Source organism: Papio anubis, chromosome 16 (assembly GCF_008728515.1).
Source record: "Papio anubis isolate 15944 chromosome 16, Panubis1.0, whole genome shotgun sequence".
Lineage (NCBI taxonomy): Eukaryota > Metazoa > Chordata > Mammalia > Primates > Cercopithecidae > Papio > Papio anubis.
In genome coordinates, this window is record NC_044991.1 from 11,386,296 (window position 1) to 11,409,581 (window position 23,286).

General features: G+C 52.1%; 1 protein-coding gene and 4 non-coding genes across 5 annotated transcripts; all 5 read left to right on the forward strand.

Annotated features, from left to right (window-relative positions):
• Positions 1-7,371: 7,371 nt before the first annotated feature.
• On the forward strand, positions 7,372-14,216 carry RPL3 (ribosomal protein L3). The gene is made up of 10 exons (XM_003905562.3): positions 7,372-7,503; positions 8,442-8,634; positions 9,427-9,595; positions 10,219-10,354; positions 11,492-11,678; positions 12,200-12,360; positions 12,847-12,948; positions 13,362-13,457; positions 13,791-13,910; positions 14,116-14,216. The coding sequence occupies exons 1-10, from the start codon at positions 7,501-7,503 to the stop codon at positions 14,158-14,160; spliced, it is 1,212 nt and encodes a 403-aa protein (XP_003905611.1). The 5' UTR covers positions 7,372-7,500; the 3' UTR covers positions 14,161-14,216.
• LOC116270878 lies at positions 7,989-8,052 on the forward strand. Its single transcript, XR_004179183.1, has one exon. It is a non-coding gene; the product is annotated as a small nucleolar RNA SNORD43 (small nucleolar RNA).
• On the forward strand, positions 10,164-10,218 carry LOC116270904. The gene has a single exon (XR_004179208.1). It is a non-coding gene; the product is annotated as a small nucleolar RNA U82P (small nucleolar RNA).
• LOC116270896 lies at positions 11,740-11,834 on the forward strand. The gene has a single exon (XR_004179201.1). It is a non-coding gene; the product is annotated as a small nucleolar RNA U83B (small nucleolar RNA).
• Positions 13,164-13,256, forward strand: LOC116270895. Its single transcript, XR_004179200.1, has one exon. It is a non-coding gene; the product is annotated as a small nucleolar RNA U83B (small nucleolar RNA).
• Positions 14,217-23,286: the final 9,070 nt, after the last annotated feature.

The following is a 23,286-nucleotide window of genomic DNA, read 5'->3' on the forward strand; positions in this document are numbered from 1 at the left end:
CTGGCCGACATGGTGAAATCCTGTCCCTACTAAAAATACAAAAACTAACTGGGCGTGGTGTCACATGCCTGTAATCCCAGCTACTCAGGAGGCTGAGGCAGGAGAGTCGCTTGAACAGAGATCCCACCACTGCACTCCAGCCTGGGCAACAGAGTGAGACTCCATCTAAAACACAAACAAACAAAGATCAACATAATCACTCTTGCATTCATCCACGAAGACTTATGCAGCCCTGCTATGTGTTTGGTGCTGAGCGAAAGAAAAAGAGAGGTGACCCCATCTCTAGAGAAGCTGACAATGACAATTTAAAATCTACAGTGGGAGGGCCTGGCATGGTGGCTCACACCTGTAATCCCAGCACTTTGGGAGGCCAAGGTGGACAGATCATTTGAAGTCAGGAGTTTGAGACCAGCCTGGCCAATGTGGTGAAACCCTGTCTGCACAAAAAATACAAAAATTAGCCAGGCGTGGTGGTGGACACCTGTAATCCTAGCTACTCGGGAGGTTGAGGCAGGAGAATCGCTTGAACCCCAGAGGCAGAGGTTGCAGTGAGCTGAGATCACACCACTGAGCTACAGCCTGGATGACAGAGCGAGACTTTGTCTCAAAAAATAAATAAATAAATAAATAAATAAATAAAATCTACAGCGGGAGAGAAGTGCTCTGAGAACAAACTGAGATAGCTAAGGATTGATGAGGGGAGGGATAAAGGTTTAGGAGATCACGTGCCTGGGAAAGCCTCCTGAAGAATCACATAGAAGATGAAATCTGAAGAGCATAATTTAGGGAAAAGTGGAAGACTTGAGATAGGCAAAAGAGATTACTGGCTAGCCTTTCAATGACATGCTGGAGCCCTCAGGGATTATCTAGTTCTGTGTTGCTTAAAGGCTCTTCTTGACTGGGTACGGTGGCTCATGCCTGCAATCCCAGTACTTTGAGAGGCTGAGGCAGAAGGATCACTTGAGACCAGGGGTTCAAGACCAGCCTGGGCAAGACAGCGAGATCCTGTCTCTTGGACATTGCAGATAAAGGATAGCCTTGCAAAGAAACCATATCTCTGCATCTCTGCCTATGCAAATACTTTCTGTCCAGTAGGAAGATATCGTCCTGGCTGTGGAAAAACCAATTGTACAGCCATGTGTAAATTAATTGCAATATTTCTTCTTCTTCTTCCTCCTCCTCGTCCTCCTCCTCCTCTTCTTCTTCTTCCTTCTCCTCCTTCTCCTCCTCCTTCTTCTTCCTCCTCCTCCTCTTCTTCTCCTTCTCCTTCTTTTTGAGACAAAGTTCTGCTCTTGTTGCCCAGGCTGGAGTGCAATGGTGCGATCTCAGCTCACTGCAACCTCTGCTTCAACAATTGTCCTGCCTCGCCTCCCGAGTAGCTGGGATTACAGGCATGTGCCACCACGCCCAGGTAATTTTGTGTTTTTAGTAGAGATGGGGTTTTTCCATATTGGTCAGGCTGGTCTCAAACTCCTAGCCTCAAGGGATCTGTCCAGCCTCCCAAAGTGCTGGGATGACAGGCGTGAGCCACTGCGCCCGGCCCGAGATGGTGAATTTAATTGATAAATGTGTGTGTTCTGACTCTTCCATTGACTCACCATTTCTCTCTCTTTTCCTCTTGAGGGCAGCCCTATTCTCTGAGACACAACAGTACTGAAATTAGGCCAGCTGATAACTGCTCAATGGCCTCTAAGTGTTCAAGTGAAAGGAAGAGTCCTGTCTCTCAGTTTCAATCAAAAGCTAACAATGATTAAGCATAGTGAGGAAGGCATGCCAACAGCCGAGACAGGCTGGATTTAGGCCAGTTAATAACCCTACAATGGCCTCTCAGTGTTCAAGCGAAAGAAGAGTCACATATCTCTTGCTTTAAATCAAAAGCTGGAAATGATTAGGCTTAATGAGGAAGGCATGTCAAAAACTGAGATAGGCCGAAAGCTAGGCCTCTTGCACTAAGCAGTCAGTCAAATTGTGAATGCAAAGGAAAAACTTTTGAAGGAAATTAAAAGCGCCACTCCAATAAGTACATGAGAGATAAGAAAGTGAAACTGGCTTACTGCTGATACGGAGAAAGTTTGAGTGGTCTGGATAGAAGATCAAACCAGCCACAACATTCCCTTAAACCAAAGACTAGACCGAGCACGGTGGCTCACACCTCTAATCTCAGCACTTTGGGAGGCTAAGGCAGGAGGATCACCTGAGGTCAGGAGTTCAAGACCAGCCTGGCCAACAGGCTGGAGTGCAGCGGTGAGATCTCAGCTCACTGCAACCTCCACCTCCTGGGTTCAAGCAATTCTCTGCCTCAGCCTCCAGAGTAACTGGGATTACAGGTACCCATCACCACGCCCGGTTAATTTTTGTATTTTTAGTAGAGACTGGGTTTCACCATGTTGGTCAGGCTAGTCTTGAACTCCTGACCTCATGATCCACACGCCTTGGCCTCCCAAAGTGTTGGGATTACAGGCGTGAGCCACCGTGCCCGGCCATGTCCTTACTTTTACCTTGGTGAATTGCATATGTTTTGGTATGTAGCCTTACATCTGTACTTGGAAGGAGAAAGGATATAGTTAACCCCATAAATGAATCCATCCCTACACATAGAAATCAAACTCTTCCTTCTAAAATAACACCACATGCCCAGTATCCCAAGTGGACATCCTGACTGCCATACTCGCTGCTTCCTGTCCCACCCAACTTGATTCATAAAAATAGTCTCCAGAGTCTGTCCAGTCTCAACATCTGATTCATTCCCTTTTCTTTCTCTCCCTCCCCTCCCCTCCTGTCCCCTTCCCTTCCTTCTTTCTTTTTTTTGAGACAGAGTTTTGCTCTTGTTGCCCAGGCTGGAGTGCAATGCTGTGATCTCGGCTCACTGCGAGCTCTGCCTCCCAGGTTCAAGCGATTCTCCTGCCTTACCCTCCCTAGTAACTGGGATTACAGGCATGCGCCACCACGCCTGGCTAATTTTGTATTTTTAGTAGAGATGGGTTTCTCCATGTTGGTCAGGCTGGTCTCGAACTCCCGACCTCAGGTGATCTGCCTGCCTCGGCCTCCCAAAGTTCTGGGATTATAGGCGTGAGCCACTGCGCCCGGTCTTTCTCTCTCTTTTTCTCTCTCTCTTTCTGTCCTTCCCTCCCTCCCTCCCTCCCTTTCCTCCTTTCCCTCCCTCCCTCCCTTCCTTCCTTCCGTCCTTTTCCTTCCTTCCTCCCTTCCTCCCTCCCCCCCCCTTCTCTTCTCTGCCTTCCTCTTCTTCCTTCTTCTTCTTCTACTTTCTTCTTCTTCCCTCCCTTTTTTTTTTTTTGAGACAGTGTCTTGCTCTGTTGCCCAGGCTGGAGTGCAGTGGTGTGATCTTGGGTCACTGCAACCTCCATCTCCCAGGTTCAAGTGATTCTTGAGCCTCAGCCTCCCAAATAGCTGTGATTATATGCCTGCACCACCATGCCTGGCTAATTTTTGTATTTTTAGTAGAGACAGGGTTTCTCCATGTTGGCCAGGTTGGTCTGGAACTCCTGGGCTCTGTGATCTGCCCACCTCAGCCTCCCAAAGTGCTGGGATTACAGGCATGAGCCACCATGCCTGGTCACTCACCCCTTTCTTCTGTATATTCACCTTCAGTGCCCTTTGCCAGGTGCCTATCTTGGTGGCTTACACGGAACAGTGAAAACTCCTTCCATCCTCTCCTAATCTAGCCGGCTCCTTAAATTCACTCTTCTAAAATACACAGGTGCTGACCTGGCATGGTGGCTCACGCTTGTAATCCTAGCACTTTGGGAGGCCGAGGCAGGAGGATCATTTGAGCCCAGGAGTTGGAGACCAGCCTGGACAACATAGCAAGAGCCTGTCTCATTATAAAAATAAAAGTAAGTGCACAGGTGTTCACAGGCTTTCAATGCATTCCACTGGCCTCAGGAGGATGTTTTCCAGCTGGAGACTTTAGGTCTGAACCCTACGTATCTTCCTAAACTGGCCTCCTGCCACTGTCTTCTAGTCTGGCTGTGCCAAATCACAGCTAGTCCTGCAGGCCACTGTCTTTTATCCTCTCTGCCTTTGCACACATTGTTCCTACTGCCTGGAGAGCTGCCCTTTTTGCTTGACAAATAAAAATCCTTTGAGGCCGAGTTCAAATGACATCTCTTTGGTAGAGGCTTCCCCGATGACCCTCCCCATAAATTGGGGAATTCATCAGTCCTTTTTGCACAGGCCTCTGTTTCATAGCTATGATGTAGGTAGACTGATCTCTTCCAGGGCAGGGGCCCCAACCCCACCTCTGTTTTATTGCATGTTGCAGAGCCCTGTATGGGGCTAGGCAAAGTAAGCTCAGTACATATGTGTTGAATGAATGAACGAATTCCTCATTTGACAGATAAGGAAACTGAGGCCTAACCCAGTGTTGTGCTGAATCCCTACTTTTTTTTTTTTTTTTTTTTTTTTTTATGAGACGGAGTTTCACTCTTGTTGCCAAGGCTGGAGTGCAATGACGTGATCTTGGCTCACTGCAACCTCCGCCTCCTGGGTTCAAGCAATTCTCCTGGTTCAGCAATTCAGCTGGTTACAAACAGCATGCAGTTTATACAGCATTTTCACTTAACACCTTCCCCTTACCTCTATCTGGTAGCCTTCATTTAACCCGGAACTCAGGGCCTCAATCCCTTGTACAGTCTGTATTCCACACGACTGGCTGGGGGCTCAGGTGTTCCTCACAGACAAGGAACCAGTCTTCGGGTTGGCCACTCCCAGATTCCTTAGCTTGGAACACACATTCAGGTGCATCTGCCATACAAGGTCATTCTAAGGGTATGCTTAAGTTATTGCTATTAGGTGCGTTTACCCTACACCTAGTGAGCTACTTGGACGCTGGCAAGGCAATTCAGGTCTACTGATGCTCTCTTCTCTCTTGACTGGAAAGGGAATTCCTGAGGGAGAATAGTTTGCCCAGGACCCTTAGTGGCATTGTTCTTTTGGAACCTTCATTACAATTTTAAATTGTCTTATCTGGTCTGTGACAGCAGCCATCTTATTCTCCTCTATATTCCCGCAGCCTGGTGCAGGACCCGGCACAGAGCAGGCCTGCAGTAAGAATTTCTTCTTGCTCAGGATTCCAAAGCCCCTTTTCCGATGAGGTTATTGATCCCTGAGTCTGATGCCATGAAAAACCAACCTGGAGTCAGATAGACTTGAGCTCTGTCCTTCACTAATTATGTGACTTTGTCAAGTTATTAACCTCTTGGATGGAAGTTAATTTTCTACGTAAAAAGGGGACATATAGGTAGGTTATAATCCTTTGCATCCTGAATTTTTTTTTTTTTGAGACTGAGTTTTGCTTGTCACCCAGGTTGGAGTGCAATGGCATGATCTTGGCTCAGTGCAACCTCCACCTCCCAGGTTCAAGCAATTCTCCTGCCTCAGCCTCCGGGGTAGCTGGGACTACAGGCGTGCAGTCACCACAACTGGCTAATTTTTATATTTTTAGTAGAGATGAGGTTTCACTGTGTTGGCCAGGCTGGTCTCAAACTCCTGACCTCAGGTGATCCACCCCCATCGGCCTTCTGAAGTAAGGGGATTACAGGCATAAGCCACCGTGCCCGGCCTGTATCCTGAAATTTTAAAACGCTTCTTAAATTATTTGGCAGCAAAAAGTAAACTGATGCATTTTTTGGGCAGCGAAGTCAGCCTTGAACTGATGTGAGTCTATTTATATTTATCCCACTCAATGTGAATATTCATGTTTCCTTACAGAATATTGTTTTTCTTTAAAGAGTACTGGATTACATAATATACAGTATGTGCACAATAGTACCTTTCTAAAACTAAAAAAATGCTGAATTTTGAAACATATGTGGCCCCCAGGATTTCTAATAATGGATTGAAGATCTATCAGTTATGTCCTTTGGGGATGGTGTGAGGATTGAGATAAGTTTTTTTTTTTTTTTTTTGAGATGGAGTCTCGCTCTGTAGCCCAAGGCTGGAATGCACTGGCGCAATCTTAGCTCACTGCAACCTCCGCCTCCTGGGTTCAAGCGATTCTCCCGCCTCAGCTTCCCAAGTAGCTGGGATTAAAGACGCACACCATCGTGCCGGGCTAATTTTTGTATTTTTGATAGAGACGGGGTTTCGTCAGGTTGGCCAGGCTGGTTTAGAACTCCTGACCTCAGGTGATCCGCCTGCCTCAGCCTCCCAAATTGTTGGGATTATGGCCGAGAGAATGTTTTTTAAACCACGGAGGGAGCGAAGGCCAGGCCCAGAATAAAAGATGACAGGGTGGGACGGAGGAAGCAGAAGGTGATATGAGAGCGTGTGCTAGGGTTCAGCCATGAGGCTGAAGTAGACGGTTAGGAGAGCGTCTTCCGCGGCCGGCCGCTGAAGTTGATGCTTAATTCCGAGGAAACAACGAGGGGTCCATGTAAAGTAACGAAATACTTGATTCTTAGAAAGATTTGTAGGGGGCCGGGCGCGGTGGCTCACGCCTGTAATCCCAGCACTTTGGGAGGCCGAGGCGGGCGGATCACGAGGTCAGGAGTTCAAGACCAGCGTGGCCAACATGGTGAAATCCCGTCTCTACTAAAAATACAAAAAACAAAACAAAACAAAACAAAACAAAACAAAAAATTAGCCGGGCGCATTCCTGTAATCCCAGCTACTCGGGAGGCTGAGGAGAATTGCTTGAACCGTGACCCCGGAAGCGAAGGTTGCAGTGAGCCGAGATCGCGCCACTGCACTCCAGCCTGGGCGACAGAGCGAGACTCCGTCTCAAAAAAAAAAAAAAAAAAAAAGATTCGTAAGGGAGGAGCCTGTAGGGAGGGAATCGGTCAGGACCCGAGTTACCCTGGAGCCCAAGCGGAGATCAGCGAAAAAGTCCTCGTTGATGCAGAGGTCTGGAAGGCGTGGGGCTCAGGGAGGCTGGGCAGCTGGACTCGGCATGACCCGAGGTCGTGAGGCCGTTCCGCAGGCTTGGGACGCTCCTGAGACTCTCAGAATAAAGTGCAGGCCACTGCATTAGCATGGGAGAAATGGTAGAGACAGGGCTTGAGGGAAGGATGCCCGAGATTAAAGGTATTAAAGGCAAGTTGGTGTCGCGGCAAAACCAGCGTGGGAGCCAGGAAACAAGGGTTTCAGTCTTTCCTCGCCAATTCCAGAGATAGCTGCATATCACAGAAAGAAAAGCGACGCAGCCATTTTTCTTCATTATTATCAAGTTTGGCTGCTGCCGGACGCCGTAGACTTGTGGCACACCAAACCCTCAGCCCGCGTCTCCGCGGCTTTTCATTAAGTTTGAACCCGACCCTTCGCCGTAGAGTGTCTAATTTCGGTCTCAGAAGCTGACGTCCACCTTGGAAAGAAAGTTAGGCGCGGAAGAGCATGCGTAGAAATGGCGCTCGGTACGTGCCCCCCGACCCGACGTCTGCCGCGGGGGCGCGCTCGCACGCCGGAAGGGGCGGAGCCAGATTTGACTTTATATAGCGGACAGCGACACCAAGTCGACCTCTACCGGCGGGATTTGATGCTGTGATGGTATGTATTGTAATGGCGTCCGATTCATTGTCACCGGCGTCGGCACGGCTGAATCCGCGACGCATCGCAGCCATCCCAGCTTGGCCGACGCCGGGGGCTTGCTCTAGGGGCACAGGCGACCCAGCGGGGGCCTCAGTCAGGCCTATTTTCTGGAAAGTCGAGAGGCTTGTGGAGAAGAGCGCTTGGAGGACTGGTTTTGGGCCTGCAGGTCGGCCAGAGACAGGCCGTAAGGGTGGGAGCAGGCTAGGAGGCCCGGCATTTTTAAAGCCATGAGTCATTGCTGAGTTTTGATCTCACCAACTCCATCATTAGTTGGGATTAGGGCCCATAAGCAGCTTGTCTGGATAGGAGGACCTTGGGTGGGGGTTCTCGGCACCGTTCTCATTGGGAGGTAAAGAAGCTTGCGGGAGGAGAATGTTGTGGAGTCCTCCTGAAATATCTGGGACCGCTTGTGCACTCCGAAGGCCTCTGGAGCTCCCAGAAGCCACAGATGATGAACTTATTGACGGGCGGACAGAAACTGTGTGCTGATTGTCATGTTCTGATTTGGCTCTGCCGAGTTCTCTGGCCTACGTGTATCGGTGTAGTGAGTGTCCGGGCGCTAGAGGCAGCCCATAGCGTAGTATTGGCTACCTGCTACCCAGCATTTGTCCCTGGAGTGCCTTTCTTTAGTGGTCAAAACCTTGCTAATTGGCACATAAAGCTGCCTGTTAAGCAGTTTTTAGTGTCACTACTTAGTGTATTTTTGTGTGGTGTTAGAGAAAAAAACGGATGGCTCGTTTTCTTATAGGTTGAGAGAATTTGAAATTAGATTCAGCTTAAATTTTGTTGAATACAAAAACATTCTTGACATGTGCGAGCCTGAAAGAGATAATTATCTTTTTACTCGGTTTGCTGGGTGTCTGGTGCTGACGGTTATTTTTTTTTCTCCCCCCCAGTCTCACAGAAAGTTCTCGGCTCCCAGGCATGGGTCCCTCGGCTTCCTGCCTCGGAAGCGCAGCAGCAGGCATCGCGGGAAGGTTAAGAGCTTCCCTAAAGATGATCCGTCTAAGCCGGTCCACCTCACAGCCTTCCTGGGATACAAGGCTGGCATGACCCACATCGTGCGGGAAGTCGACAGGCCAGGATCTAGTATGTACAGGCCTCCTAAAAGTTGGGGGATAGCAGTGGAGGGGGAGGGAAACTGGAGAGATGGAGTCAAGCTGTTAGCAGAGGGCAGATTTTTTTTTTTTAAGCTGGAGTTACAGGTTGTCAGAACTGCTGTGACAGCGGACAACTTCAAGACTAATATTCCAAGGCTACAGATGGCCGGCACCGTTTGCTTTAGGTGCGGGGTGGGGTATTGCTTTCAGAGCATAGTAAATTTGCCAGGAGCCTTAGCAAAGAGAAGTAACACTAGTATGGGGGGGTTGGAGCTGCTGAGGCTGGAATAAGAAGTGCCTCATTCATGTTTTACTTGTTCACGTGCATTTCGCCTAAAAGCTTGAATAATGGCCACTTACCTGTGTGTTTTCTACTTAGAGATGTCTAACAGCACTGGTTGCTGAGCCATGGAAACATTAACGTTAGACAATTGATACTGACTCTAAACTGAGTTCAGAGCTATTTCTGTGTCCCAGTTATATTTAGGACACTTGAATTTTCCAGATAAATAGCAAATCTTGTCTGCCTCCAGAGGTTTCTGTAGAAGAGAATTGAAGCTGGACAGGTATTTGGTTATCTAGGGTCCTGATATTTTTTAAGTTAAAGAACGTAAATGCACTTTGAATGAGAAGTAGGTAGTAAGGACAGCCCTGAGTGTCCAGACTGCAGGTGTGGGGCCCAGTTGCCCTTTCGGCCTAAATGGGCATTTTGCATTTTCCTAGAAAACATTACACCCCTTGCTTGGGCTCCTGCCAAGTCTGACTACTGCTTTCTTTGCAGAGGTGAACAAGAAGGAGGTGGTGGAGGCTGTAACCATTGTGGAGACGCCACCCATGGTTGTTGTGGGCATTGTGGGCTACGTGGAAACCCCTCGAGGCCTCCGGACCTTCAAGACTGTCTTCGCTGAGCACATCAGTGATGAATGCAAGAGGCGTTTCTATAAGAACTGGTGAGGGAGGAGGCCCTGCAGTCCCTAGCTTGGGAGCTGGAGAGCAGGGAGCAGAGTGTGCATGGTTTCTCAACTCTGTAGCAGGCAGGGAGCTGCTGTCTTGGGTTTAGTTTGTCTCTTGAACAGAAAAATACCTGCAATCAGACTTTGGCCAGCCATCGGGCTTCAGCTGGGATCTGACACCCTCATTCTGAGTCCAGGCTAGTGGGTGGTGGCTGAGGACCCAGTTGGTTGAGGAGTCCAACTAGAAACCATGAGAGGTAGCAGGATAATTCAACCCCTATAGGGGTGGCAAGGGCCTCTGGCCCTGGCTGGAATGTCCCATTTCCTCCATCACTGAATGGGTGCTCCCCCAAGGCAGAAAGCTTGCTTTCTAGCACCCTGGAGCAAGAATTTTGTTTGAATGTTTGTAACTTAAATTAACCTTGTGGACCTCTGCTCAGCTCCGCTCGGCTCTGCCCGATGAGCTCCATCCAGGCTCCGCTTGCCGGTGGAAAAGGCTCCTTAGAAGCCGGCAATGAGCCCCATCCCCACGCGGTGCCAGTGTGTCTTCCGCTCACCCCTCGGAGGGGTGATGAAGGCCTGCACCCGGCCCCCTCCCCAACTCTACTCTGCTCCTGAAGGCATAAATCTAAGAAGAAGGCCTTTACCAAGTACTGCAAGAAATGGCAGGATGAGGATGGCAAGAAGCAGCTGGAGAAGGACTTCAGCAGCATGAAGAAGTACTGCCAAGTCATCCGTGTCATTGCCCACACCCAGGTGAGTGCAGTTCCCCAGGGTGGCTTGGCCTGCCACTTAGTAAAAGTGACCTATGTGATCATAGGGGTCCTGTGCTCCCATGTGTGTGAGTAGGCTTCTCCCTTGCCAGCAGAGGGCACTGTGTCCTTACTGGCCCTTAGCAAGGGAACCATGCCCCTTTAAAATTCAACTGGCTGACCCAACTGGTGACTCACCAGTGACACTGAAATGCCTGCCTGAAAGTCGGTTGTGAGGTACTGGCTGCTTTCCTGGAAACCTGGTTTGTGAGCTGAGCAGGCCCTTTACTGACTTGCTGTCCTGTTACAGGTTATCCTTTCAAGTGCTGAGCACAACCCCATGTGGTGAGGGCCACCACAGATTAGAGTGCATGTCCACCATTGAAATTTTGTCAGGACATTGCTGGGCTGTTCCTGAGTCAACGCTTTATGCTTAAATGCATTTTTTTTTTTTTTGGAGACAGAGTTTTGCTCTTGTTGCCCAGGCTAGCGTGCAATAGCCCTATCTCGGCTCACCACAACCTCTGCTTCCTAGGTTCAAGCGATTCTCCTGCCTCAGCCTCCCGAGTAGCTGGGATTACAGGCATGCGCCACCACACCCCACTAATTTTGTATTTTTAGTAGAGACGGGATTTCTCCATGTTGGTCAGGCTGGTCTTGAACTCCTCACCTCAGATGATCCACCTGCCTTGGCCTCCCAAAGTGCTGGGATTACAGGCGTGAGCCACCGCGTCCGGTGATGCATTTTCTTATTTAGAGCTTGTGCTGTCTCAAAAGCAGGCTTGTCACTAGGGGAAATGCAGGTAGCTGAGGTAAAACTACTGCAATACCCCAGGGGAACTGACCCAAAGGACAGCTACAGGAACACTGGGCTGGTGGGTGCTGGGATCTGGTTGGTTGCCTGTGGTGTGGGCCCTGTCCGCTCATCCTGACAGTAAATCAGGCACCAGAATCCAAAGTTAAGTTGTTGCTGTTGGCAAAAATGAAAGTTCTTTCCTCTTCGTGAGGTTCAGTGATTTGTTCAGAGTTAACTGGCTTTTTGCTGTATGCTTGACATCAATCAGGCCGCATGGAGCTGCAGTTCCTCTACTGTGGGAGGAGCACTGGCAGCTGGAGCTGAGTTGTGTCTACCTCCTCCTAGATGCGTCTGCTTCCTCTGCGCCAGAAGAAGGCCCACCTGATGGAGATCCAGGTGAACGGAGGCACCGTGGCCGAGAAGCTGGACTGGGCCCGCGAGAGGCTCGAGCAGCAGGTACCTGTGAACCAAGTGTTTGGGCAGGATGAGATGATCGACGTCATCGGGGTCACCAAGGGCAAAGGCTACAAAGGTGAGCTTTGCAGCAGCTTGCGTTGCTGTGCAAACCTGGGGGAGAAGTGATTTTAGGCCCAGCTGTTCAGTGATGAGGCTCAGAGTGAGCGCTGGGCACAGCGCCTGAATCAGACACTGTGGAACCATTCTCTACTGCCTTCCTTCTGAGAACAGCCTTGTGGTCAGAAGTGGCTGGGATAGCGGAGGGCCAGGGGACAACTTCTTACCATGTTCCTGGACCCTTTGCTCTTTGTAGCTCAGTAGATAACTGCAAAGGGGAGCTTGGAATTATGTCTGTCAATCCCTGCGGATGGGGGAGCTTAAACTAATGGATGCCTTAAAAAGCGCCCATTCACTGTTGAGTTCAGGGTTACACCCCCAGAACCTATCCACCTTGACAGGGGAGATCTGTGGGTAATGCACATGAAATAATCTCATCACCCCTCAGATGACCCAGCCATGGTTGGTAATTGTTGAGTAGGAGGAAGGGGTGAGTGGGAGGTGCTGGCACTGAGGTGCAGTAATATGTATCCATTTCAGGGGTCACCAGTCGTTGGCACACCAAGAAGCTGCCCCGCAAGACCCACCGAGGCCTGCGCAAGGTGGCCTGTATTGGGGCATGGCATCCTGCTCGTGTGGCCTTCTCTGTGGCACGTGCTGGGCAGAAAGGCTACCATCACCGCACTGAGATCAATAAGAAGGTGAGGTTCTGAGAGTGGTCCCTGGGGGTGGGAAGATGACCTTGTGATGGAGGCTGGGGTTTCTGTGCCTATCAGCGCTGCTTCATGGACTGTAGCTTATGCATCATGTGGACATACATCAGTGACTCGCTTCTCATGGGTCAGTTCTGGCCCATCTTGATGGTTTGTAAGGTGCCAGCCTGTAAAGTGGCTGTGGTGAGGCTGACTTGGTGTGGCTGGGGATACTAGCCTTATTGGTCCCTGATCCCACCACCAGTGGTGTGACAGGCCTCCTGTGTTGTACAGCAGGATCTTTAGTTTTAGCCCAGCCACTTCACAGAAAGGAACCTGGAGAGCCAGCCACCTTTTTGCTCTGAAGTTGGGATACACTGTGACTGGGACTGAGGCCTCAGCGGCCTTCCTAGAGTGCTTTGCAGGTCAGCACACTGGCATGTCTGGCTTATTTGTCCCTAATGCCCCAGCCTTACGCCCTTCTTGTTCATTCAGATCTATAAGATTGGCCAGGGCTACCTTATCAAGGATGGCAAGCTGATCAAGAACAATGCCTCCACTGACTATGACCTGTCTGACAAGAGCATCAACCCTCTGGTAAGTAATGGGTGTTCTGCTCTATGAGGCCACCCCAGGCCTCTTCTGTGGGGTGAGGTCCTCGTGTCTTTGGGGATAGGCTGCTCCCTAGGGGCTGTCAGCAGGATCGTTAACTGAAGCCAGCACAGCACTTAGCTATGTTCCTTGTAAGTGGCATGTTGTCATTCGAGTCCACTCGTTGGGGTTGGCTGGTGAGAAGTGGGGTCTCAGGCTCAGCTGTTCAGTGATGAGGCCTGGAATGTGCGCTGGGCACAGCGCCCGAGACAGACTGTGGAACCGTTCCTTGTTGCCTTCCTTCTGAGAACAGCCCTGTGGTCAGAGAGGGCCTGAATCTGGAGGGGTCATCTGTGCACAACAGTCCCCTCTTGTGCCTGGTGCTGGGCCTGTGCTGATCCGATGGTCTTGTTTTCCAGGGTGGCTTTGTCCACTATGGCGAAGTGACCAATGACTTTGTCATGCTGAAAGGCTGTGTGGTGGGAACCAAGAAGCGGGTGCTCACCCTCCGCAAGGTGAGGCGGGCCCTGCCTGGTCGTGGGGGGCTCCTGTAGAGGGAGGACCCAAGGCCACAGACGCTGGTGGCCCTGGTGGCAGAGGAAAGGAAGGAGAGGGTGTTGGCAGTCCTTTCACACTGGCTTTGAAGTCCTGGAATGAGGAAATTCCCAGTCTGGCCTTGCTGGGCTGTTTGCTTCTTTCTTGAGTGTGTCCTCATCTGCTGGGTGGTGGGCCGGGGGTGGGGCGCTGAATTGATGGTGTGGCTTCCCAGATGCAGGGGCGCTGTGAACCAAGTTCTGAGGAAAGCCTGTCTCTTGTAATCCTAAATCCCTTCCCCTCTTGGCCCACAGTCCTTGCTGGTGCAGACGAAGCGGCGGGCTCTGGAGAAGATTGACCTTAAGTTCATTGACACCACCTCCAAGTTTGGCCATGGCCGCTTCCAGACCATGGAAGAGAAGAAAGCATTCATGGTGAGCGCCTCTGCCTGCCCCCCTCGCTGGGTGCTGTGACTTGGCCCCCGCCAGCCTTTGGCTCCACCGGGGGTAGGGGTGGTCTTGATGCCTTGGGCCTCTCTTGTGGCTGTGGAGACTGGCCCGGAGTCTTGGTCCCCTCTAGAGTGGGCATCTGCTGTCGCCTGCCATCTTCTCCCTCTGACCACTGCCTCTCTCCCCACAGGGACCACTCAAGAAAGACCGAATTGCAAAGGAAGAAGGAGCTTAATGCGAGGAGCAGATTTTGCAGCTGGTGGGGTCTCAATAAAAGTTATTTTCCACTGATATCTTGCCTCTTTCTCCAGAGCGGCCGGGACTGGGGAGGCAGATGGGGGCCCCCGAGGTGCCTTGTGCTCCCCAAGGCTTAGCTACACTGGGTTTGCCCTCTGGCCTCCTACTCTGTCCCCCACCCTCAGTCCCTGGAGGGAGGTAAAAGCTGGACCTGGTTCTGCTGCTGAGCTGTAGAAAGCCAGCTTGGAGCAGTGGGCATTGTGCAAATGTTTGTCACCAGGGCGAGGCAGCTGGGTCTCTGCTGTTTGCACAGCTTGGGTGAAGCTAGTGCTGTGGAGAGGGGGAAGGAGACAAGGAGGCCTGGAAGTTCCCCGGCGCCTTTGATGCTGATGTGCAGGCAGACCCTGGGTCTGTTACTTGTCTAAAAAGTTCATTTGGTTTTAAATTAATCCAGGGAAGGGTGTCTTCCAGTTAAGGCTTGTTGAGGTTCTTTTGTAATCTGCACCCCAAGTCTGGTACTGGGAGAGCATGAACACAGGCACAGAGGTTAAGGAACTTGCCGGGGCTCGGCAGTTGGAAGCCTAGTTGGAAAGTGTGGTAGAGGGCTGTGTCCCCTCTGGGCTGGGATCTGCCCTCTGGGACTTGGCTGGTTCAGTCCCTGTCCCCACTGGAGATGGCCCCTCTACCCCAGCCCCCCGGCATGGGACTTAGTTGCTTTGTTGACTTGCATGTTGAGTGCCTGCTGCCCTCAGCCTCGAGCCCAGGATGCTGGGGTGTGGCTGCTGCTGTAAGCTGAAGGAAGCCTCCGGGCTCTGGACTGACCCCTGTGACCTGGCCTGGAGCCTGGTGAGCTGGGTGAAGCCCAGCACAGACCCTGGCGATTGGACCCACTTGCTGACTCCCCATCTTTGCTCAAGCTGCACCTAGGCTCTACCAGGACAGGGCATGGAATACAGGTGCCCTGATGCCATCAAAGCTGGTCCCTCAGCTTCAGATGCTGTGGCTGTGTGCAGGCAGTGCTGTACTCCAGCCCTTCCTGGGTTATTTGTGGCTAGAGTCCCCAGCTGTGGCAGCTGACTGTCCACCCAGCAGAGTGTCTGGCAGGCCTGCCAGTCACCCGGGCCCTAATTGCATGTCTGAGTCTGTTTATTTGGATGGATTGGCAATAGCTGGGATCTGAGGATCAGCGTGCACCTGTGGGCTCGGTGTGTGTGGGACTGTGGGAGAACAGCTGGGAAGATGCCCAAGTTGTCGCTGCTTCCCTGTGGACGTGAGGGTACGGGGTGGGGCACTAAAATGTCTTGAAGTCATCCAGGTGCAGAGCGGGTAAGTGCCATGTGGGTCCTGAGGCAGGGGCAGGCCAGAGTTGAGTTTGTGTAGCAACCCACGTGTGTGTCCACCCTGCATGTCTCCAGCCCCTTCTGAGCTTGGCTTGGGGCAGTTGGTCTCAAGGCAGAACCCTCCTTCCTGCAGCCCCTCCCATCCTTCGCTCTGCAGCCTGGGCCTGGATGACTGGAGCTGCACTTCAGGTTGGAGCCACCAGGGGGTGAGTGTGCGGCACGTGCCCTGCAAGAGGGCGCTGCTAGGGGTTTTGGATTGGGCAGGGTTGCCTTCTGTATCAGAGTCTCCGGATGCCCCGCATGGGTCGGGACCTGTTGTCCCAAGGCCACCAGGCACCTTAGTGGCAGGGCCAGGTGTGAGACCTGGTTGCCTGGTCTCCTGGGTGCTGCCTCTTGTCAGTCTCCCCGGTTCGATCTCGTCCTGGTGGGGATGATGAGTGGGCAGGGGTCCCAGCCTGTCCCCTCCCTTCCCCATCCCTTAGGCTGGGCCTGGAGCCCTGCTGCCCACCCAGCCCAGATAGGAAAGGGTTTGCTGGTCTGAGATGTCCTGGCTGAGCCTTGCTGCCTCTCCAGGGCTCCGTACTCAGTTGTGGGGATGCAAAGAACAAAGGCCCCTGGGGGTAGTCTGTCTGTCCCCAGGCTCAGGACACACACACCGGCATCCGGTAACACAGACACAGCTGCAGGCTGCAAGCGGAGGCTGGTGTCACACCTGTACCTGTCCACATGTGCCCAAGTGCACAGAAAGCCTTTCTCACGGGCAGCCTGGCTTGACTAGGGGCTGAGCCTTTGCTGTAGACAACCACACAGCCCATCCTTGCCTGCCATGTGTGGTGGCTCACGTCTGTAATCCCAGCACTTTGGGACACTTTGGGAGGATTGCTTGAGCCCAGGAGTTTGAGACAACATAGTGAGACCTGTCTCTACAAAAGATTTACAAGTTAGCTGGGTGTGGCGGCGCATGCCTGTATTCCCAGCTACTTGGGAGGCTGAGGTGGGAGGATCTGCTTGAGCCTGGGAGATCAAGACTGCAGTGAGCCATGCATGATTGTGCCACTGCACTCCAGCCTGGAGTGCTCCACAGAGCAAGATCCTGTCAAGAAAAAAGCAAGGCAGTTTAGCAGTGAAGACGGCTGTGAGGAAATAAAACAGGTCACTGGGATGGAGTCATGTGGGCGGGGTCAGGGAGGCCTCTCTGAGATCTGAAGAGTATCGAGGATCCTGCCCGCAGAGCCCTGTGCTGGAACACTCACTCCCGGCAGGGAACAGTGAGTGCGAAGGCCCTGGGGCGGGACAAGGCTCCTGGGCTCAGGTATGAGCTCCTGAGCGGGGCGCGTCATGATGTGGGCTCATTCCCAGCTGGATCTCCTGTCTCCCCAGCATGGAGTCGGTTTGTTGGGGGTCCCCACGTCTCTGGGCCTCATCTGTGTTGTGCGTGTGCCCGGCTGTCCCGAGCGGAGGCCTGCGGTGGGTGGGGTGGCTGCCGTGCCTGTGCATGTCACCGAGGGTACATCTCCAAGTGCCTGCTGGCATGCGCTTCCTGTCACGCTTTTCTCTCACCAGAGCCCCTAGACAGGCCTTGCCGGAATCCTGTGGCGACAGAACAAGAAGTCTCATTCCATTCCTCCTGAAAAAAAGAAAAAATACCTGCTGGGAATTTCTGAGCAAGTGGGAACAGGGAGGTGGTGGCAGGAGCTGCCTTTGCCTTAAAAGGTGTGACGGAGCCAGGGACTTCGCTCAGCTCACCTGGGGATGGCCACAGGGTGCGGAGGGGTGGGCAGCTGGCCGCCACCTTGTGGGCTCACTGCAAATTGCTCTCTGCCTAGATCCTCGTTGACAGCCTTGCTGGCGGGGGCTGTGCTGCCCTGCCTCTGTCCCCCTGCCCAGATGCAGCCCCATGCAGCTGGCAGCTCATCCTCCTCCTCTTGGTTCTCAGCCCTGTAGCTGAGAATGAAGCTACTTGCTGCAGCTTGTGGGGGTCCCCCTGCCCTGCCTCCCAGGTAGTTCCCAGGAGCCCAAAGTCCCCTTCCCTTTCAGGAGCAGTCTCAGGAGCCCATGCCAGACATGATGCAAACCTCACAGGAGGCAGGAGATTACAGTAGCCCTCCTTATCCGTGAGCCTACCCTCCAACACCCGCAGTGGTACCGCGGATACTACCAAACCCTCTGTGGATTAGGCTTTTTCTCTCTAATCACCAAGAGGGCTACAAAGTGACTCACGGGTGGGAATGCCTGCAGTGTGGAGACACTGGACAGAGGAATGAGTCACTCTCATCGCTGCATGATTTAATCACCCTACTCAGAATGGCATGCAATGTCAAATTATGAATTATTTCTGAAATTTTCTGTTTAATATTTTCAGGCCGTGGCTCGCTGCTGGAAACTGTAACCAAGGAAAGTGAAACCACAGATATGGGGGCGCTGCGGTAACTCCACAGGCCTGAGAGTGAGGAAGGAAGGGAGCATCCAGGAACCATCCAGAGCCCAACCTCACCAGCCGCTCACCCACAATTGGCAGCACTTACAGGTCAAGGCGGTGCCCAGGACGGCAGGCGGCGATAATTGTGAGCATCTTGCTCTGTATTAGGCACTGAACGTTTCACACAGAGAAAAGTCATCCGGCTCACTCCTTGAGGCAGGTTCTGTTATGATCCCATTTTACAGTAAGAAACTGGGGCTTGTGGATGAATAACTTGCGCAGGGACACTGTATGATTGGTGGGGTTGGGACGTGAGCCCCGGCATCTCTCCACCCTCACTCTAGGCTACTAGGGGTCGGTAAAGCCAATGAATGTTGGCTCAAGGGAGAAGGAGAGGGCTAATTTGTTGAGCATCTACGGTGTGCCAAGGTTTGTACTCAACTCTTTAAGAGCTGCCTTATTTTTATTTTTTGAGACAGGGTCTCACTGTGTCGCCTAGGGCTGGAGCGCAGTGGTGCGATCACAGCTCACTGCAGCCTTGACTTCCCAGGCGCAAGCAATCCTCCCATCTCAACCTCCCGAGTAGCTGGGACTACAGGTGTGTGCCACCATACCTGACTGATATTTGTTTTTTGTTTTTTTATTTTTTTAGACGGAATCTCGCACTGTGGCCCAGGCTGGAGAGCAGTGGCGCGATCTCGGCTCACTGCAAGCTCCGCCTCTGGGGTTCATGCCATTCGCCTGCCTCAGCCTCCTGAGTAGCTGGGACTACAGGCACCCGCCACCACGCCTGGCTAATTTTTTTGTATTTTTTAGTAGAGATGGGGTTTCACTGTGTTAGCCAGGATGGTCTAGATCTCCTGACCTTGTGATCCACCCGTCTTGGCCTCCCAAAGTGCTGGGATTACAGGCGTGAGCCACTGCGCCTGTCCTAATATTTGTATTTTTTTGTAGAGACTGGGTCTTGTCATGTTGCCCAGGTTGGTCTCAAATGCCTAGGCTTAAACAGTCCTCCCCATTCAGCCTTGGAAAGTGCTGGGATTAAAGGCTTTCAGCTACCTTGCCCAGCCCAGAGTTACCTTATTTGTTTATTTATGTGTTTATTTATGTTTGAGACAGCGTCTCACTCTGTTACCCAGGCTGGAGTACAATGGCGCAATCTCAGCTCACTGCAACCTCCACCTCTTGGGTTTAAGCGATTCTTGTGCCTTGGCCTCCTGAGTAGCTGGGATTACAGGTGCATGCCACTAGGCCTGGCTGATTTTTGTATTTTTAGTAGAGACGGGGTTTCACCATGTTGGCCAGGCTGGTCTTGAACTCCTGACCTCAGGTGATACACCCGCCTCGGCCTCCCAAAGTCCTGGGATTACAGGTGTGAGCCATGGCACCCGGTATCACTTCTGTTTTCACAGGGAGGAAATTGAGGCTCAGCAAGGTTAAGTCACAGTCTCTGAGGTCAGACTCTTAGGAGTGGCGAGGCAGGGATATAAAATCCAGCTCCAGACACGAGTACACAACCATCACACCACGCTGCCCTGGTGGAGGAGGGCTGCGAAGGCTCTGGCTGAGGACTGGAGGGACACATCGTGGAGGAGGGCTCGGAAGGCTCTGGGTAATGACTGGAGGGACAATGTTTCCCAGCAGCCACTGCGGCCCCCAATGCTCCTTGGCCCCCTACCCTCTCCCAGGCTCATACAATGGGCTCCTGCTTCTTTATGGATGACGTCTCCTGGAGCCCAGTACCACAGCCAGCCCCACCCTCGCTGGGCCCTGAGCCTGCACAGCTGGCCTCCAGGTCACTGGGCTTCATGTGACTATGGAGAAGTGACCCCTCCCCACCCAGTCCCCACCAGAGTCCTGCTTAGCCCGGCAGAGGAAAACGGCTGTGAGGGAAGGCACTAAAGATAGCTGCCTCGCCAACTTCCCCATTCTACTGACCACTGTCTCCTCCCCAGTGGGCTTCTCCAGCAGGCCTCCACCCCAGGCCGTCCTTGAGCCTGGTCAGCCAGCCAGGGGCACGAGCAGGGACCCAGGCAATGGTCACCACCATGGCCGCTGTTACTGAAGGCTCACTGGCCCCAGGCACTGGGCCAGGCAGGACTGTGTGCCTTATTGCACAGAAACCCCTCAACAGGAGGCAGCAAGGAGCTGCCTGTCACCCCCACTTGATAGATGGGGATCCAAGCACAGAGGAGGACCAGCTGGCGTGAAAGCCCCAGCTCATCCCCATGCCAGCACCTGGGAACATACCTGGACATTGACACGCCATGCCATCTTCCCCCATGGCCCAGGGCCTATGGACACACTGGCATGGCAACACTAGGACCCATAAAGATACCATGTCATCCCCTGTCCATCTGTGACACCATCTCCACCTGCAGCGGGAGTATTTACACCAGGGAAATAGGCAGACACTAGAGATCAGGGCCGTTCCTCCAGGGAGTTGCTTGTTAGACATTTACCAACACAGCACTGACCCCAATCTTCAGTTCTGCTGTTGATGCCGATGGCTGAACCCAGCTGGAAGTGGCAAGGGAGTTGGGTTGATATAGTCCCCAGAGGTCAGCATCCTGGGGCACAGAGCAGTGGGTGAAAGGGCGGCTTGAGGGTCTGGAGTGACAGAGGGTCTGGAGTGACAGACACAAGATCCAGCCCAATGCCCAGTGCTTCACTCTTGCTTCCTGAGAACCACTATTCCCAGCATTTCACATAACATTTAATCAGAGGCAGGACCTCCCGCCTCAGCAGCTTCCCTGGTTCCACATTGCACATTTGTTTACAGCTGACCCGTGAACAATGCGGGGATTGAGACAGTGACCCCCCATGCAGTAAAAAAATCCATGTATAACTTTTGACTCCCCTAAAACTTAACTACCAATAACTTTTTTTTTTTTTTTTTTTTTTGAGACTGAGTCTTGCTCTGTCACCCAGGCTGGAGTGTAATGGCGCAATCTCGGCTTACTGCAACCTCTGCCTCCTGGGTTCAAGAGATCCTCCTTCCTCAGCCTCCCGAGTAGCTGGGATCACAGATGCCCACCACCACACCTGGCTAACTTTGTATTTTTAGTAGAGATGGGGTTTCACCATGTTGGCCAGGCTGGTCTCAAACTCACCCCAAGTGATTCGCCTGCCTCAGCCTCCCAAAGTGCTGGGATTACAGGTGTGAGCCACTGCACCTGGCCTTAACTACCAATAACTTACTGTTGACTGTGAAAACAGTTGATTAACACATATTTTGTGTGTTACGTGTATTATATACTATAGTCTTACAATAAAGTAAGTTAGAGAAAAGAAAACGTTATTAAAATAATCTGGGCATAGTGGCTTATGCCTGTAATCTTAGCACGTTGGGAGGCCAAGGCAGGTGGATCACTTGAACCCAGGAGTTGGAGATAAGCCTGGGCAACATAGACAGACCCTATCTCTACCAAAAAAAAAAAAAAAAGCCGGGCACAGTGACTCACGCCTGTAATCCCAGCAGTTTGGGAGGCCAAGGCAGGCAGATCGCCTGAGGTCAGGAGTTCGAGACCAACCTGGTCAACATGGTGAAGCCCCGTCTCTACTAAAAATATAAAAACTAGCCAGGTGTGGTGGTGCGCACCTGTAATCCCAGCTTCTTGGGAGGCTGAGGCATGAGAATCGCTTGAACCCAAGAGGTGGAGGTTGCAGTGAGCTGAGATCGCACCATTGCACTCCAGCCTAGGGAACAAGAGCAAGACTCCATCTCAAAAAAAAAAAAAAAAAAAAAGAAGGCCAGGCGTGGTGGCTGATGCCTGTAATCCCAGCACTTTGGGAGGCTGAGATGGGCGAATCACCAGGTCAAGAGATCGAGACCATTTCAGCTAACACAATGAAACCCCGTCTCTACTAAAAACACAAAAAATTAGCCGGGTGTGGTGGCGGGCACCTGTAGTCCCAGCTACTGGGGAGGCTGAGGCAGGAGAATGGCGTGAACCCAGGAGGTGGAGCTTGCAGTGAGCCGAGATTGTGCCACTGCACTCCAGCCTGGGCGACAGAGTGAGACTCTGCCTCAAAAAAAAAAAAAAAAAAGAAGTGGAAACTCCAATTCCAAACCCGTGTTGTTTGAGGGTCAATTGTATTTTTTTTTTTTCTTGATCCAGGTTCTTGCTCTGTTGCCCAGGTTGCAGTGCAGTGGCGAGATCTTGGCTCACTGCAACCTCTGCCTCCCAGGTTCAAGAGATTCTCCTGCCTTAGCCTCCCAAGTAGCTGGAGTTACAGGCACAGACCACCATGCCCAGCTAATTTTTGTATTTTTAATAGAGTTGCTGTTTCGCCATGTTGGCCAGGCTGGTCTTGAACTCCTGACCTCAGGTGATCCACCCGCCTCTGCCTCCCAAAGTGCTGGGATGGCAGGAGGGAGCCACTGTGCCTGGCCTCGAGGGTCAATTGTATTCATATGTCACCGTTACCAACCTTTATTAAGCACCAACAGGCATTCAAGGCTGCTCACTAGGCGGCTGCAGCCTGCCAGCTCATCCCAGGCTGCTGTGCCGCTGCGGTGTGGGACCAACAGAGTCGTCCTTCCTCCTGGCTGTGCCTCGGTGTCCCTGTCTGCAGTCCTGGTGTGGTGCATGGAAAAGAGCTGTCTGGGCTGGCAATTGGTAGCTCAAGGGCCAGCCCAGCTTGCAGTTATGCTTTATTTGGTCCTGAGAGCTGCAAAAGACAATTAAGGGGAGCTGACTTTTACAAGTCAGGAGCTTTCACACAGAACTCAGATTTCCAGCTTCTTTGGGCAGTAGGGTGATCTGGCAGCAACAACCTGGAGCTGCAAAGCTGCTGCCCTCCCACCATAGCCCCTCCCCAGCCTCTGTCTCAGGGTTACCTCGGCAGGCCTGCCAGCCAGCAGGGTCCAGCACACAGTAGGTGCTCAGTGAAGAACTGGGAGGTGGAAGAGACTGGGACAGAGGGACGAATGAAGCACCTACTGGCCCCTCCTATGAAACCCCTGTTCGGGTGAGCTTGTCTTACACGAGGCCTTGAATTCAGGAGTTGGCAGACTTTGACCTTCTTTTATTTTTTATTTTTGAGATGAAGTCTCATTCTGTTGCCCAGGCTGGAGTGCAGTGATGCAATCCTAGCTCATCACAGCCTCGACCTTCTGGCACAAGTGATCCTCCTGCCCCAGCCTCCCAAGTAGCTGGAACTATAGGCACATGCCACCACGCCTGGCTAATTTTTTTTTTTTTAGACAGAGTCTTGCTCTCTTGCCCAGGCTGGAGTGCAGTGGTGCAATCTCAGCTCACTGCAAGCTCCGCCTCCTGGGTTCAAGCACTTCTTCTGCCTCAACTTCTCAAGTAGCTAGGACTACAGGCATGTGCCACCACACCCAGCTAATTTTGTATTT